The following is a 16,206-nucleotide window of genomic DNA, read 5'->3' as shown; positions in this document are numbered from 1 at the left end:
GTGCGAAAACGAGGAAGGACGATTTGAAAAATTGAGAGGAGAGAGAAGATACACAGATCTCACAAGCTGACTACAGTAGAGCCGCTTCTTCCTAGATCTTAAAGTTGAGCATCGTGACGGCTCGATGGGGGGGAGGAAGGAGAATGAACATCTCGGCACGGCACTGGCTTAGTTTTGAATGGGGTGCGCCGGGTCCTTGATGCCACGGGGGGTTGCCAAACTCGGGCCAAAACGCCAAAACGCTGCAAGCAGCCCACAGCCAGGTCTGCACCACCGACCCGTTTCCCCCCCCCCCCCCCCAACCTCCACACACTCCTCCTCCTGCAGGCCGTCCACACCTGGCCCCAGCCGTTCATGACAGTCAGCGGTGCGACATTGAACGCCGCTTGGCAGGATCCCAGCACCTGGCAAAGGCCGCACTCAGATTCCATACGGGCGAAATGATGGTGACTGCGTCGGGTAACTTTGCGCTCATGTTTTACAGAATGCAATGTCTCGTTTTATAACGCTTCCGGCTTCTCCCCTCTTTTCCTCCTCTCCGTCCCGAGAGTTCCAGCAATTCGCGATGGCCCCGACAGGCAACGTGGAAGGAGCCAGTGCCTGCAGGTGTCATGTTTGCCAACAGGCACACCGTCCTTCTCGAAGCCCCTCTTCTACCGCCATCAATCTGCCGGGTCGGCACCACCTCACATCCAGACACACTCATAGTTTCAACTCGCCCGGAGGATGGGAGACATGGTAAAATCAGCGACGCCTTGATTGGCCAAGCTGCTGCAAAGCGGCGGGGGTGGGTTGTGTTGTGGTGTGGCCAGCTCGCTCGCCAGCCTGCACACAAAGGCAAATCACCCCTGTCTAGCGTTTCTTTGTTTCCCCAAAGTGGTCTAGCCTGATAAGAAGGCACAGGCACCCTTTTCCTCGTCATTCTCCGTCGCCCTCGCCGTGTCCGTTTTCTTGGCTCCGGCAGTGCTCTAGCGTTTTGCATTTCAGCCAGCATGAAGTGAGTTCGGGGACAGTGGCTTCCGGGACTTGATTGCATCATCGGGGGTCGGCGTCGTCTCCGATGTTCGCGAGGCCTCAAGAAAGTCTCAAGAGCCCGGGCTCGTGCTAAAACTTCATTTTTGTGAAAAAGTTGAGTCACTCTCAGCCACTCAGTTGATGAGCTTAGTCAACCCCCCCTGGCAGGCTGAGGGAAGTGAGGGAGTGTTACGAGGCGGCGACACACAGGCGTGACTGGTCTCGGAAATCTCGAGAGCGCGAATCGCCACAGCCGGAATTGGCTGTAATTTGCGCCACTCAGGAGAATCCATCCCATCGCGCCAGTGCGTGCCCATCCCTCTTCCCTGCATTGCCCGGTGAGTCCCTTGCGTCCTCGAACGCCTCCACTAATAACGAAGCTTCGGACGCAAGTTTTGAGACGGAAAAAGCTGCGCATGACGAACCTCGGTGCTTGCTTGGCCATCATTACCTAAGATGACGCGCGGAGCGAGGCAAGATCTGAGAAACTGACTTATGACCATGAACGACGGACGATAGGACCAGGTGGTCAGTATCCAGCTTCTTCTGCCTTCAGCGCCCATCATCTCATAGCCGCGCGACTGCTTGCACACCCAGGGTGATCGAGCCACTTCAGTTGATTGAGTGGTCTCGTAGCCGTTTCAGCTCCGCATGTCCACCGAGAATGGAATCTCGGTCCAGAGACGGAGGAGTGCTTATCCGTATTTCGAAGAGACTCCGGTCTGTCCGGGCGCCGTCTCCCAACATGATACATGGTTAACGCCGATCGCATGCTGAGGCCCCGAGTTGTGCGACTTCCCCCGCAATGCGGGCAGGCTGTGCTCATGGGGCGCGCCAGAGCAGCCCCTCTCATTGCCTCACACACAGCCCAGCCCGGCGCATCACCAAGCCCGAGTCCACAAAGGCACAACCGGGGTGACCGGCAGCCGCGACGCTCTCTCAAACTTTGGGAGTCGATCCGCCAGTCACCATGTCGTCTGAACTCCGGCAGACGCGAATGTGTACTGGGCCGAGGTCTCAAAGTCCACGGCCATAGATGTTGTTCGCGTACAGTTTCCAAGAGTCCTTTGGTTGAGATCAGATTCCTTCGAATCGGCTCTCCTGCCGCGCGCATCGTAACCCCTCGCGTCGAACTTTTGGAGATGGGTGTCTGGAATGGGCCGCATCAAGACTCAAATATCGAAAACGGTCTCAGAAACGCCTGTTCATCCAATAAAGAGGCCCTCAAATCCCGACCCCGCTTTCGGCCCGTCACCAGCTGCATGACCTGCAAACTGGTCTTACTATTCATGGGTTCAGCCAGGTCGGTGACGCCTTGTGCAAATGCATGCAGAGCAACCCAACATCGAGAAACGACAAGTGGCGGCGTCGTTCCTGTATCCATCAGTGGCATCCAACAAGGCAGACGAGCAGTCTCTGGCTCGTTTGGCTAGCCTTTGCAAGGCCTTGGGTCTCACAGTCTTTGGTGACTGGCTAAGCGCAGCCAATCGTTTCTCCCCGATCTGGCCTTGACCAGGGGAGACGGCTCAGCCCAACTCAAAAGTCCATCCCAGCGATGACTCGAACCAAAATTTGCCTGCTTGAGAACCGCCAAGGACAACCGCGATATCGGACCACGTCGTTGATGGCTGACTTGCGACTTGTCAGTGGGCTGATGAGACAACCTGCACCAATCATACCATAACGAAGTCAGCTGATAGAACAATCCTCTAGGAGGCAAGAAGGCTGAAAAAACTGGTCATGTTGTCATCTCAATATCCGCCGAGGATGAGAGCCCCAGCCGCCCAGGGCAGTTTACTTGCTTCACGAGTGCACCAGCTGTCCAATTCACCCAGCAGCAGCAGGTTCGCTGGGGCTGTGAAAGCCGCGCAGCTTCCGAACCCGGTGTTGTTGTCTGACGGGTTGTGAAGATGGACAAGTCTCAGCCGAGTTGGAATACCTAACTAAACATTGTCCCGAAGCTACCATCTCATCCCCACTAGTCTAACACCGGCGTTCTTCGGCATAAGCGGGTCTCATGCTGAAAGCTCACCGAGAGGTGGGCTGGGAGTTGCTGACGATGCCGGCGGTGACGATGGTTGAATTGCTCTTTCATGTAGAAGTAAGTGGTGGACGAACGGATGTTTCCAGCGGTGACGACGATTGATAGAAAAAAAAGAAAAAGGAAAAAAGAAGGGTTCTCCTCTTGGGTTCTAACCCACGAGATGCTCATATCACATCATGGACTATAGCGAAACCCGGCCAACCAAGGAGCTCATTCTCAAACAAGATTCCTTTGCCCCGTGTGTGTTAGTGTCACCTGGCAACTGCTGCATCGCGTTTTGCAGAACGGAGTGTGGGAAGGATTGGGGGGTCCTTTGCCAGGCAGCAGCACAACCCCCCCACATCCGTGATTGAGATGATCATCGGCCGCTCTCCAGCCTCCTCACGACTCGAAGAGGATATTCATTCCGTGTCATCGTCTTATGACACGGCCGTCATCTTCCCGGTAACACTCATATTCTACTCGCAAGCCGAAGAGCCACGCCGCAGAAGAGATCAGTCAACCGAGTGAGCATGTTGACTAGTATGACGGCAATGACACTTAACACCCCTGGTTAACGACAGTCCCAACTCCATGCGGCGCTAATTGAACATGGAGAATTCGAGATCCTCATCCTCTCTGTGCTTTCGCCCCTCTTCCGTCACTGAGCTAAACACATGACGAAGGACTCGCGATGATTCACTCTGAGCCATCCTCATCCTGTGTATGGGGATAACCGTGAACCACCCCTCTCATATCACCAGACCAAGGGTTTCACTCTCCTGACCACGAGCGAGCGAGAAAACCGAACTGGAAAATCTCGACTCACGTCCCATTTCACTTTCACTCCACCCACTCACTGTTCACCTCTCACCCACAACCGGGCCCGGGCGGCTAAGCAACTCCCGTTCACACTCAGCACCGCTCGCCCCTCGCGGCACAGCCGCCAAGCACCCACATCCCGACGAGGCACAGACAATCGAGCGGGCAGGCAGGGTAGGCAGGGTAGGTACATACGAACAGGCAATCCCGTCGGACTCAGCGCAGCGAGCAAGCGTCCCGAAGCAAGCGTAAAATGCAATGCTACGCACGGCGCAGTCCGAGCCTCGACCGGACCCATCCAGACCACGACTTCCGGTCCCGTTGCAAGGGGGATGAGTGAGGAGTGAATGGTGAGGCGCATCATCATCCCCGCCGGCCACTCTCGGTAGCAAAACATAGAAGTGAGATCAGGAATCACGGGACCGCGTGACGAGAGCCGATAATATCCACCCGTCGGCGGTTCGAAACGGTGAGGTCAGGTGGGATGTTGGTGGATCGAGTCATGGACAACTGTGTTGTAGTCATCAGCTGTTGTTTGTGGCTCTTGTAGCGGGCCAGGCCCCCGTCATCATCCGAACTCGAGGGAGCCGAGGACACATCATCGAGAAAGGCATGGCCGAATCCGCTGGACGCGAACGTGGACGTAGTTTTAATCGCCTTCCAACTAACCAGACGCGGGCACACACATGCGTTGGTTTGACAACAAACACGTGGTTAAGCAACGAGAGAGACTGCATTTTCCCAGTATGAGACCATCTAGTTTTACATGACCTAGGTCAAGATCACACGGCACGACGTTTTGGTTTTCGTTTTGAGCCTGCCCATGCGATCCATCTCCGACCACCCGAGAAAAAAAAAGAATTGGTTGCTAGATAACCGACCACAACACACAAAAACCACGGCCATCGACAAGGTAGGCCTGAAATGAAATCGCATTTTGGCTTAAGCAGCCATGTAGGTGGACGCATCGATGCCCTCCTTGGGGAACTCGCTGGTTGGCGCGTTAGCATATGACTTATCGAGATATCTGGGACGAGCACATACGGAAGAGCGACCTCGAAGCGCTTCTCGATCTGTTGCAGAACCTCCTTGTCCTGGTCGGAATTGACGAACGAGATAGCGAGACCCTTGGTGCCGAAACGGCCGGCACGACCGACACGGTGCAGATACGAGTCGGCGTCGGCGGGCAGATCATAGTTGATAGCGAGGTTGATCCGCTCGATATCAATACCACGGCCGAACACATCGGTGGCCACGCAGATGCGCTTGTTAAACTCCTTGAACTCCTTGTACCGGCGGATACTACATGGGAGTTAGCAACATTATTAATCAGTCATGTGGGTTGGCCAACACATACCGCTCCTCCTGGCTGACACCGGAGTGGACGGCAATGGAGGGGAAGTTGCACTCGCGCAGAAGCTTGTCGAGCTCCGTGGCACGAATAGTGCTCTTGACAAAGATAATGACCTGGTTGAACTGAAGCTCGTCAAGCAGCTCGTTCAGCTTCCGGTTCTTCTCCCTCTCCTCGAGAGGGATGTAGTACTGCTGAAGACCGTGGAGGGTCAACTTGGTATCCTCGTCAACATAATGCTCGGTGGGGTTCTGCATGAACTTCCGGCAAATCGGCTTGATTTCATCAGCAAGCGTGGCAGAGAACATCATGACCTGCTTTTGCTGCGGCGTTGCCCGGAAGATCTCCTGCACATCGCGGCGCATATCTTGAGAACGTTAGCCGGATTGTCGCTCACTGACGGATTCGCCCACTTACCGATCTGGTCGAGCATCTTATCGCACTCGTCCAGGACGAACATGCGGACGTTTCCGAGCCGCAGGTGCTTGTCACGAACAAGGGCGTTGAGGCGACCGGGAGTGCCGACAATGATATGGGGGTGCGTTTCCTTGTTCTTCAGGACTTCGGCGTCCTTCTGGATAGGTGTACCACCGTAGAACACACCAGTCTTGATATCGGGCATGTACTTGCTGAAGCGGTTGTACTCGTTGCGAATCTGGAATGCAAGTTCGCGGGTATGGCACATAACCAAGACCGAGCACTCTCCAGCGACGGGCTCGACTTGCTGAAGGGTGGTGAGCACGAAGACGGCCGTTTTACCGAGACCAGACTTCGCCTGGCAAATGATATCGCCGCCAAGCATCGCCTGTGGGATACATGTCTGTTGAACTGTAGTCGGGGACCGCATTAGAATCGGAGTTTGCAAATCTGATAAGGACGGCGGACGGGGTGTTTCAGGAAGGAAGCATGGGCCCGTCCATCATCGCAGCAAAAAACACAGAAAAAAGAATGGCGGCTGTCCTCCGCAGTCCTTTCGCTTTCCAGTTTCCCGACTCTTTCAACCACCAGCTGAGCAGTGCGCGCAGTGTGATGTGTGACCGCGGCTCATGGCGCCATCACAGATCCTCGCCGACTACCTCGGGCAGTCGGCGGCATTGAGCCAGGGACAGTGTCCCATGATAAGCGTCCGGCGATGAGTTCGGTGCATGGAGCCCTGGAGCAGCCATCAAGCGACCTCACCGCTTCCCATATTGCCGACTCAATTTTAGCACGATGATGACCATCATCTGCAAGGGTCTTGCGTGCGCCAGTGCTCAGCGGCACCCCGAGAGGATTGCCTATCCTTGGGGACAGGAAGGCCGAACAGCCGGGTGGCCGGCGGCGATGACCAAGCGCCAATATTCCCTTGTTGCGCGCTGCGCCGACAACAAATTCCGCTCCCCTACAGCTCTTGCTTCGCGTAGCTTTTGCTTTGTTTTCTTTTTGCTTGCGTGATGGACGGACCCGCGAGAAGGGCACGGGGATTAACGATAAGCTGGGGATGAAACTTGTCAGGACTAACCCTCCGACGGATGCTCGAAGCCGCAGTCGGCGATGGCGCGAAGAAGCTCCGGCTTCAAAAGGAAGTCGCGAAAACCGGTCGAATGGATGCCGACATAGGAACCCTTCTTGTCGACGTTCTGCGCAGCAGCGGCGGTATCGCCCTTCTTGCCGTTCGAGGCAGGAGCGGCGGTCTCGTTGTTGAGCTCATCGTCGGAGTAGTCGATAAGATCCTCTTCTCCAGACATGTTGGGCGATTTTGGTGCTTGGAAGCTGACGCGACTGGTCGGAAAAACAAAGAAATGGGTCGAGGAAATTTGGTTGGCGATATGACCGAGTAAAATCGATTACCAGGTCAGAATACGAAGAGATGTAATCGAGGTTGAGTGCCGAGTATAGATTCGGGCTGATTGATGGGTGTCGTTGGAATGTAGTGATGGGAGTGAAATGCAAGGGAGAGGAGAAAGCGAAATCGACCTCCAAGTCGGCAAAGGCACAGCCTCAAAACCTGCCTGCGATCAGCTATCTAACTTCTTGTGGCTTAGCTGGGCGGCCGGTGACTGAGATGTGGAGCAAATGGTGCACAGACCACCTGGCTCGCATTTTCATGTGGGTAGCCGTACTTTGTAATTGTTCTGTGTCGTCCTCGGGGAGTTTCTAGCCAACAAAGAAAGCAGAAAGCCCAAAGGGTGCATATATACGAATAATCGCCTAGACTCTCCACCAGAGAGAGCAATTGTGTTTGGTCTGTGGTCTCCTTAGTGCAGCCATGGCAAAAGGAAAAGCCGGTGGAAGCGTGCAGAACAGGGCCGTCTACTCGCGCATCTCCTTTCTTCAACAAGCGGCCATCACTCTCTCTGCAATCCCATGTTCACCCTCGGACCCGGGCAGCGCTAGAAACACAAACACAAACACACCCTCGACCAACAATCATCTTTCTTCTGCCGGGGACACGAGTGATACTCGCTCTGTAAAAGCTCTTGATGGGATGAGCAGGAGGTTGGCGACCGATTTAAGGGCTGTCTCCCTCAAGACCAGGATCCGCCTGAAACCGACAGTCAAGCAGAGCATCTGCAAATTCTGCGATTCGACTCTCATCGACGGGCAGTCTTGTACTTCGGAAATTGAAAATAAGAGCAAGGGCGCCAAGAAGCCGTGGGCTGATGTTCTGGTTCGCAGATGCCACACGTGTGGAAGGGAAAGGAGATATCCGCTTAGCGCAACTAGGCCAAAGCGGAAAACCGAGAGGGGCCTTGAGAAAAGTACTAGTCATCTACAGGAACAAAATCAAGAAGGTTGATACCACTTCAAACATCAAACATCGAACCCCCCGCGGTCTTAAGACTCGTCATCCAACTGGACAGCGTTTGAAGTCGCGAGGAGTAGCCGGTGACCTGGACAAGGCCGTTCTTGCAGGAATTGTATTTCTAACCTGTCCAGGGAAGCTCATGTTCCTTTTTTCACGGCCCCTGAACTCCAGCCCATGTCACAACTGGGGTGGCTCCCAACCCGCCCCGAAAGCTCCTGCCGACAGCCCCATAAAGCTCACCTCTCAAGCCGTCCGAGTGCCAAGGTGCCGGAGAAAGGGCCGGGGCCCGCGGAAGCGCGGCGGTGGTTGATCTATCTTTTCGGCATCTAGATTCAACTACGGCAGCAGGCAATCATGGTAATATAACCAGATCCTCACTGTCGTCATGAGGGCCCGCCATGAAGCCGCCCCTTTGCTCAAACAACGTGGCTATGCTGCATCCTCTCTAACGGATTCTCTCATTCCGGGAACATTGTCTAGCTGCCCTGTTGTTGTTGGACAGATTCTTCTCCAAGAACTTTGCTGGCAGCCATGAGCCTGCAAGGGTTAACCAAGGGCCAGAGCCAAGACGAAAGGTGACTTACATCCCAGCATGCCAGCTCCCCAAACCACGCATGGACTCGGCTTGGACGCTCGTCATGCGCAATAAGTTCTCCGTGTCGGCCAGATTCGTGGAGAGTTGAGCCAATTGCGCTTGGAGTTGAGCCTGAGAACCCAAAGATGAATGTCAGTGCCGGGCAATTTTGGGCTGCTACTTCCGAAGAAGGTTAAGTGAGGATGGTAATTGGGAGGGGGGACGGTGCTTGGGCACACCGAAACACCCATCATGGTATATACTAGAACAAAGAATCTAAAAACAGAAAGGAGTATAGTTAAACATACCAGCTGTCTGGCCTTCACGGCGCCTCCTGACGATGCCATCGATTGGCGCGATGCTGTGTTTGTGTTGAAATTGCGTGTCGCCATGGTCAAAATAATGGCGTCGGTTTCCGGGCAACACAGACTACGTCCTTGAGTAAGTATTTAACACAAAAACGACCAGTCCAATTCGAAATGGTCTCGGCAGCATTTGTTTTTACGTACGATGTAGCCACTGTGCAGGTAATCGCGAACAGTTTCAAATTGTCAGTCACGTCAGTTCAGTGTTCCAAGTTGTTGAATTTGGAGAGCGGGGGTGGGTCGACTCAACTCTTGATTGGCAGAGGGCCAAGCCAGTCGCATCTCCAACACAGGCAACCGTGTAAGTGGTGGTAACTCGGGAGTAAACAAACAGATGATTCAGCATGTATGACAACACACTCAGCTCTTGTCCGGGGGTCCCGTCTCCCCGCACCCACACCCACCGGCGGCATGCACCGCGTACATACTCCTCGCTCGACCAGAGGTCCGGTGTTGATGGGCTCTGAGTTGGTGAACGAACAAGGCTTGTGCAATACCCAAGCTGTGCCAGGCAATTCCCAAAGCTAGATCTATCTGTATCCCCAGTATCTTAAGGTCCATCAACGCCCTTGCGCGCCAAAATTAGGAATCGAAACATTTCACCACAGCTGCGCCATGCGAATCAAATATTTTGTACACCATACTTATCAGCTGTAGCCGACCTTATTAAACGAGTTGATATCGAAATATACGGAGCTGAATTACCTCGTGCTACTATGTTTGGGGAATCAAGGCAGACATGATGATACCTTAGGTCTCGAATGACCTTTACAACAACGGGGCATTGAGCAGGTGGCCCATTAACCACGAATCGTTTTCATGATCTCGTGGGGCACGACGATAGCGGAAACTAAGGGAGTAGCTCCGATAAGCAGTAGACATAAAAAAAGGCCAGTGGAACTGTTGAACGGTTTTGGGGTGGATTTCACTTAACTCTAGATGAAGACTAGCCGCCTGGTGCTGGACAGCCGAGTGACTCAACACCTTTCTTTCGCCTCCGAGGAGTCGGGGATGACTTGAGATGGTGTGTAGTGGAGATGGTGTCTAGTGATACTCTTTTTTTTTTTTCGAGGAGAGTTGTAGGATACTGCCTCCTTGGTTTGCTCGAAAGTTTAGGGGGAGGGTATGATATGGAAATCTTTTATAGTTCACACTACATACAGCTACACAGCAGCAGCTATCAACAACCAAATATGTATCATGTATGTCGTCATAAATGGATGATATTACCACAAAAACAATAGATGTCCATGCTCGTACGGATATTCTCAGCCAAAGTCATGGGCCGGTCCACATAACAAAGGAAAGGACAGGAAACAAATGACCCGCAGAGTGAAGACGAGAGAATGGATCAAACAGAGAACAAAAAAGAAGGAATACCTATGTACTTGATACAGAAGCGACTCAAAAAAGAGTCAAACCATCCATCGCTTGCTTGCGTGCCCCTTGCCGTCCGTTCCCTCCGCTAACCCACCCTCTAACCCAAACTTGGCCGAAAGACTCGAGCCACATACACTAAGAATTATGGAGTAGTTAGTTTACGAGCGCGCGTGCCGCCGCCCCGGATCATGGATTTGATTAAGCCAAGAATTCCCCCCTTCCCTCAAGCCAACTAAAGCCAAGACAAGCCAACCAACCCACACCGTCTAAAAAACCCAAGATGCATCGTGTCTTTCCCTTTTCCGTGTCGTCCGCCCGGTTGTCTCCCCGTAGACCAGTTCTCATGTGTGCGCGTGAATATGCCGGTTCCTTATTCCAAGAGCAAGGGGATGCCGCCCGGCCGTTGGGTGGCATGCATGTAAGTGGATCGGGCAGTTCGGGGATTGTGAGGGGTCCGGGGCCCCGTCCCTACGCCAAAGCCCCCCAATCCCATCCCACCGCTCTGATGGGCTCGGTTCAGCATTCTGCCAACAGCTCGTAAAATCCAACACCGACCATAGTTGGCAGCCGTGTGAGCATTTAGCGGACGCCGATCTGTGGGCGAGGGCCCAGGGACTGTTGGCTGCTATGCGCCGACGGCTCCGAGTCGAGGTTGGTGGAATCACCACTGCCCGCGCTGGCGCTCGCACTGCCGGTCAGACTTCGTGGACTCTTCGTCTTGGGTGGGTGAAGGGCGCTCACCCCAGCGTGCTGCTCGACCTGCTGCGGGGCCACGACGTTGCCCTGGCCCGGTGGATAGCGTGGCATTGGCTGCCGCATGCCATCCGGGGGCGATGGGCGGCCCCCACCATTTACCTGCGGCTGAGGGTGATACCCATTCGGCGGTGACGGGCGCCCGCCCGGGACGCCGCCGCGGATTGACGGGCTGTATGGGTTGCCGGGTGACTGGCTCACGCGCCGAGGCCCGTTCCCATTCATGCCCATGGGCGGTGGTCCTTGGTTGTACTGTAGCTCGTCAAGACGAGCAGCCGTTAGAGAATTCGCCCTTGAGCCGGCGTGTATCATCCCCCGATCCACGGCCCCATATCGGTTAGAGGTAAAGCCTAGTAAAGGGTCATCCATGATATCCCCATGTGTGGGTGGCATCGCCGCCATGACTTGACTCGACCGATTCCTTCCAAAACTCCGAAACCTGCTGCGCGGCGGGCCCGTGTCCTGTTCGGGATTCCTGCGGAACTGTGCGGCAGAGCCCGGTGCTGCGCCCGTTGCTTTTCGGTTTTTCCTCGAGGTAACGCTCATCATGTCGAAATTGTCGGGGTCGATCATGGGCGCCCCGGCCGAAGGGAGGGGATCGAAGTAGTCATCGTCCTCATCGTCATCGTCGAAACCTCCGCCGCCACCTCGTGAAGGTGGAGGAGGCGGTCCTCGCCTCGGGCCCGGACCCGGCCCTGGGCCCATTCCTGGGCCGGGGCGCCTTAGCCTCATTTCTTGTTCCCTGAGAGCAAGCTCCCGTTGACGAAGCTGCAGTTCTCTTTCCCTAAGAGCAATATCCTGCGGGCCATAAGCAGCCTCTCCCCCCTCTGCGGCGTCATCGTAAAGCATAAGATGGCCAAACTCTTCCAGATCCGCGCCCTCCATTGAGCCCCTCCGTGACGGAAGACGGCCGTTCGGCGGTGGACGTGGATACCCGTTTGGCGGTCCTCCATTCATCGACGGCGGAGGGCGGCGCATTCCAGGCCCTGGTGGTCCCATTGAGGACGCCCCTCTTGGACGTGGGCGGGGGTGCATGCCGTTGCCATTCGGCATCGGCCGAGGAGGTCCTTGGGCCGACATACGGGGAAGCGGAGAAGGGGTGGTGGAGGGAGAACCTGGCTGGACTGGCGCAGCCACCGCGGTGTCAATCTTCGGCCGGTTTCGGTTGACCAAGTTAAGGTTGTGAAGGATAGCATAGAGGGCTTCAACGCGCGGTACTCCAACCTTGGTGTCTTGGGATAGCCTGATGGGAGAGCCAAGGTAGGTCTCAACTTCCATGGGCCGCCTTGCCGAGTAGTCCTGCCACATGATGTTCTCAACGGTCGATCTTGAAAATTCGTTGATCGTGTTCTGCTTGAACTCGGCGGGGAATTTGCAGCCCTGAGCTTCCGCCAATGCAACTAACTCGTCGATAAGGTCGGAGACGAGTTTCGACACGCCAACTTTCTCAAGTAGCGCGGCGTAGTCCGGCGTTTCGAAAATTACCGTCAGTGGGTGAAATGCGATCGGACTAAGAACAAGTTAGGCTCCTGTCGTACGGGCAAAGAGGAGGTAAACATACCCGATAACCCGCTCGTATTGCTGCTGGCGAATGTTGGGGGATACCTTGCAATCTACTTGGCCGGTGCTCAGTGTCATGGCCAGAGCCTGCGCCATGTCCTCCTGTATTGTCGGAGGGATGTTGGCGTTGGCGTTGGCGGGCCCAACCCACATTTCCGTCGAGCCCTTATGCTCGAATTCGCTTCCGCTGAGCTGGGCGAGTTCGGCGCCGCAAACTAGAGAGAGCACCACGTTGGTTGGGAACCGCTCCTCGATTGCGGACTCGAGGCCGAGCGCGTGTGTCGTGTTCACGAGGATGCATGTGTGCTGAGGGGTAACGACGGAATCGATGACGGATGCCAGATCGTAGACGTCGGGAAGCGCTTTTATACAAAGGATAACATAGTCGAATGCGCCTTCTCGACGAGAGGCTGCCTCTTCAGGTGTTCGTACGACTGTATAAATATCACGTTTAGTACATGGCGCACAGTCGCAGGAGAAACCGGCTCAAAGGTGACGGGTGCGTCGGAAGGCGGGTACATACCATGTCGGGGTTTGAACCGCTCATTGCCAAAGTTAGATGATCTGAAGGGCGGAATAGTTAGCACAGAAAGCTGCGACCAAAAATTATAATAATAATGGGCCAGGGCACGGAGGGGAGAGCGCATACTTGAAGGATATTCCGTATTGCGACACATGCTCAAAGCCCGTCTTCCACACGAGGGTGACGTCGCAGGCGTTCGTCGCTTGAAGCCTCCATGACAAGAAGGCGGAAATGGGGTTGCCACCCACTGTGACAACGTTCATCAGCTCATAGTCCGACATGTCTGGTTGTGCAGGTGAGGATGCATATGCAGCAATTCCTCCGGCCGTCTCGGTAAGAAAAAAAAAAGAGCGTGGTGGTGACGAGGTGCGCTTGGGGAAAGTTGGAATGGCGGCGGGTCGAGCGTTAAAGATGCGATGCGATGCCCACTCTTTTCGGGCACTCCATCCCCAGTTCACGCTAAGCTGTGGGCGGCAAGGGGAACACAAGAAGAAGAGCGGAGAAATAACTAGCACAGGACCAGTTGGCAGGACTTACCTGATAGGATCTTGAGTCGAGGTGTCATGGGTGCCATGGCCGCCAGGTTGAGGCCCGATCCGGGATAGTGGGTCGATCAAGTTTCGAAGCTGCACGACTCGCAGTGATTTCCTGTGCGAAGCGCTCGACCGAAATGGGTAATAGTTCTGTGTTCCACCCGTGCAACCGAGTCTTTTGTGGCTTCAGCTTTCCCTCGCTGAGCTTATTTTTCCTTTTTTTTTTCTCCTCCCGTCTTCCTTAGTGTATCCTTTCCCGCCCCACAGGCCGCGGGTAGCGGTCTCACGGAGAAGTGTTGATCTCCAGGTGTGGGGGGTTTTGTCGAGGCGGCGGTCGTGCCCGAGAGTCGCCCGCTAGGGTTGCTGATCGGAAGTTTGAAAGAACGATTGGCAGCTATCACACAAGCCAACCTTCAGCTTTTGCCAAACGCAGCGGTCGAGCTAACCACAGGAGGACCCGATGTCGCGCGTGCTTCGTAGTGGCGCCGAGGACTGTCTGGGTAACTAGGTCCTGAACCAACACGACACGCAAAGGACAGGCAGTGAGTAGGCTCAGGGAGGAGCGCAAATCCGCGGCTAACTATCGACCAGCACGGCAGTGCAGGCAAGAAAACGAGCGTGAAGTTTTGAAGTGTGGCCGCCACAGGTCCGGGGTACCTGGGATTCGGCAAGTTGGTTTCAGAGTGGCTGGCGGATGGGGCGCTAGTCGCTGTGACGGGAGGCGGCGGTGATAGGCCACGAGCGTTGCGAGAGAACGTCTTGTACGCCTTTTGCCGCGTGCTGCGGTCTCACAGTTTCACAGCCGGTGCCGTTCCGTGGCGGTCCAAGCTGGCGAGTTGCTGGGCGCCGGTGTAAGATGGCGATAAGCATGGAACGAGCGAACGAGTGAACAAGCGAACGAACGACGAGACGAGGGAACGGGCTTCGACCGGATCTTTCGAGACGCTGCCAAGCGGCGTTGCCGTTGGTGCCGGTAACAACTGGGGGCCAGAAGCGTCGGGGTATCCGCAACGACAGCTGAACAGGCGACCCCGTTGCTCAGGAAAGAAAAAATCAAATTGAGGATAGGGAAATGCGGGAAGACCGCAGACGTGGGAAAATGAAAGGGCCGTTGTCGAATGCGAGTGGAGGTTGGCAGGCCAGGAAACGCTGACTGGGTTACTTGTTTTGCCCCGAAACCTTCTGGTTTGTCTGCAACGGCCGACTTTGTTCCTGGGGTGCGCCTGTTGCAGTCACTGGTGAATGTCGGGCATTGCTTGTGGCACTGGTACGGAGGTGGAACGGGCAGGCAGGCAGGCAGTTCGGTTGGTAACCTAAAGTGGCCCGGATACGGCGTAACAGAACCTGGAAGGCACGCACACGGCCCTGGACCTGCCCATCCGGAGAAGCCAGAAACAGCAACTTGGAACCGCTCTGCCGCTCAGCCCAAACAACCTGGAAGGGATTGAAGAAACCTGGAACTGAGTGGTATTATGCAGTTACCGTGTACACAATCGGGAATTGAATTGAATATCTATCCCTGTTTTATGCAAGCTCGCCGCCGTGAAGCTGGAAAGGTTCTTGATGTTCCCGTATTTCAAAGAGATGGTGGAATTTGGCAGGGGGGATGGAAGCACCGGATTTCAAATCTCTGGGTCCGTATCCAGAAATCCGCAGCAAATGCCTGAGCACCGCGCTAAAAATCTCGCGCGGCTCGCCTGGCTAGGCCTCAGAGATGCATCCACTGACGGGTTTCTCGATCGCTTGCTCGCTGTCCGATCCAACGGGACTTGGCCATTTGGTTCTGGGCAATTTGGGAGGGCAAGGGTCCCCCGTCAGTGACGCGGTTCTCGGTGTGGCTTGGACGTTGAAACCCACAGTTTCACCCATCATCCAATGATATGGGGCCGAGGTCTCTGAAAAGGTAAGACAGGGGCAGAGTGCAGACGAGCAAGATGCAGACAACGCCGCAATTCAACGATGAGACCGCATGTACGAAGCACTTCGTGCGCCCAGGAGGAGGCAAAAAAGCTTCCACGCACGTTAGGTATTTACCATACATATTATATTTGAATGACTGCCATCCAGATTTGTACATTCCCTCGACATTGTGCCACGAGAAAAGGGATTCCGCATCTTTACGCCTCATTGTGCGCAGTCGCCCGGGTAAGAGAAGGCCTTCCCTGGTAGTTTAGGTAGGTATCTTATCAACCTGCAGGTTTCAATCGAGGCCCTGCTGTTGGGGAGCGGAAGCAACCGGTAATTGACGTTGTTACCAAGCAAGTAGCGGGGAAATGGAAGAAGCCGTTTTCGCCCTGCCCGACGGATCTGCTACGAGCCTACGAAGTACCTAAGTATGTAGTGTATATTCGATCTTCAATATTCCTTACCAACTTGGCCTATTTACGTGACGTGACGACAGGGGACGCCTTGGAATAGCGTCGCACGCGCTGTTCTGAAGTGGGGGGGCTCCAGAGGAACCAGCCCTACCATTCCAGACTTCCAAGTGCCTGTCAAAAGAGCGCGTTGTGTTCCTCCTAG

At 54.9% G+C, this 16,206-nt stretch overlaps 5 protein-coding genes across 5 annotated transcripts; 2 read left to right on the top strand and 3 right to left on the bottom strand.

Annotated features, from left to right (window-relative positions):
* The first annotated feature begins 1,402 nt into the window (after positions 1–1,402).
* F5144DRAFT_315799 (uncharacterized protein) lies at positions 1,403–2,719 on the top strand. The gene has a single exon (XM_066783999.1). It carries the CDS (start codon positions 1,767–1,769, stop codon positions 2,445–2,447), a length of 681 nt encoding a protein of 226 aa, XP_066641973.1. The 5' UTR covers positions 1,403–1,766; the 3' UTR covers positions 2,448–2,719.
* A 1,800-nt stretch (positions 2,720–4,519) lies between these two features.
* F5144DRAFT_315805 (ATP-dependent RNA helicase SUB2) lies at positions 4,520–7,186 on the bottom strand. The gene is made up of 5 exons (XM_066784000.1): positions 6,712–7,186; positions 5,628–6,038; positions 5,217–5,577; positions 4,904–5,161; positions 4,520–4,850 (listed from the first exon to the last, which is right to left on the bottom strand). The coding sequence occupies exons 1-5, from the start codon at positions 6,935–6,937 to the stop codon at positions 4,802–4,804; spliced, it is 1,305 nt and encodes a 434-aa protein (XP_066641972.1). The 5' UTR covers positions 6,938–7,186; the 3' UTR covers positions 4,520–4,801.
* Positions 7,187–7,458: 272 nt separating this feature from the next.
* F5144DRAFT_494213 (RNAse P Rpr2/Rpp21/SNM1 subunit domain-containing protein) lies at positions 7,459–7,989 on the top strand (the record flags this gene model as incomplete). The annotated part of the gene is made up of 1 exon (XM_066786022.1): positions 7,459–7,989. The coding sequence occupies one exon, from the start codon at positions 7,459–7,461 to the stop codon at positions 7,987–7,989; it is 531 nt and encodes a 176-aa protein (XP_066641971.1).
* A 558-nt stretch (positions 7,990–8,547) lies between these two features.
* F5144DRAFT_315833 (uncharacterized protein) lies at positions 8,548–9,223 on the bottom strand. Its single transcript, XM_066784001.1, has 3 exons — positions 9,188–9,223; positions 9,082–9,091; positions 8,548–9,001 (listed from the first exon to the last, which is right to left on the bottom strand). Coding segments are annotated over exons 1-3 (378 nt in total). The 5' UTR covers positions 9,189–9,223; the 3' UTR covers positions 8,548–8,634.
* Positions 9,224–10,896: 1,673 nt separating this feature from the next.
* On the bottom strand, positions 10,897–13,727 carry F5144DRAFT_604733 (ketopantoate reductase PanE/ApbA-domain-containing protein; the record flags this gene model as incomplete). Its single annotated transcript, XM_066791369.1, has 5 exons — positions 10,897–12,580; positions 12,632–13,064; positions 13,154–13,194; positions 13,280–13,436; positions 13,691–13,727. The coding sequence occupies 5 exons, from the start codon at positions 13,725–13,727 to the stop codon at positions 10,897–10,899; spliced, it is 2,352 nt and encodes a 783-aa protein (XP_066641969.1).
* Positions 13,728–16,206: the final 2,479 nt, after the last annotated feature.

The sequence above is a fragment of the Chaetomium tenue genome (assembly GCF_020726465.1).
Source record: "Chaetomium tenue strain MPI-SDFR-AT-0079 chromosome Unknown F5144scaffold_5, whole genome shotgun sequence".
Classification (NCBI taxonomy): Eukaryota; Fungi; Ascomycota; class Sordariomycetes; order Sordariales; family Chaetomiaceae; genus Chaetomium; species Chaetomium tenue.
This window is presented reverse-complemented; position numbering and strand designations above follow the sequence as displayed.

What these genes read in the sequence shown, in the direction of transcription:
- F5144DRAFT_315799 (XM_066783999.1), top strand. Translation starts at nt 1,767, where the DNA reads ATGGTTAACGCCGATCGCATGCTGAGGCCCCGAGTTGTGCGACTTCCC.
- F5144DRAFT_315805 (XM_066784000.1), bottom strand. Translation starts at nt 6,937, where the DNA reads ATGTCTGGAGAAGAGGATCTTATCGACTACTCCGACGATGAGCTCAAC. An exon ending in CTTCGAGCATCCGTCGGAGG is followed by an intron (nt 6,039 to 6,711) that starts GTTAGTCCTGAC and finishes CCCCGACTACAG; the next exon opens with TTCAACAGACATGTATCCCA. An exon ending in GGTGTCAGCCAGGAGGAGCG is followed by an intron (nt 5,162 to 5,216) that starts GTATGTGTTGGC and finishes ACTCCCATGTAG; the next exon opens with TATCCGCCGGTACAAGGAGT.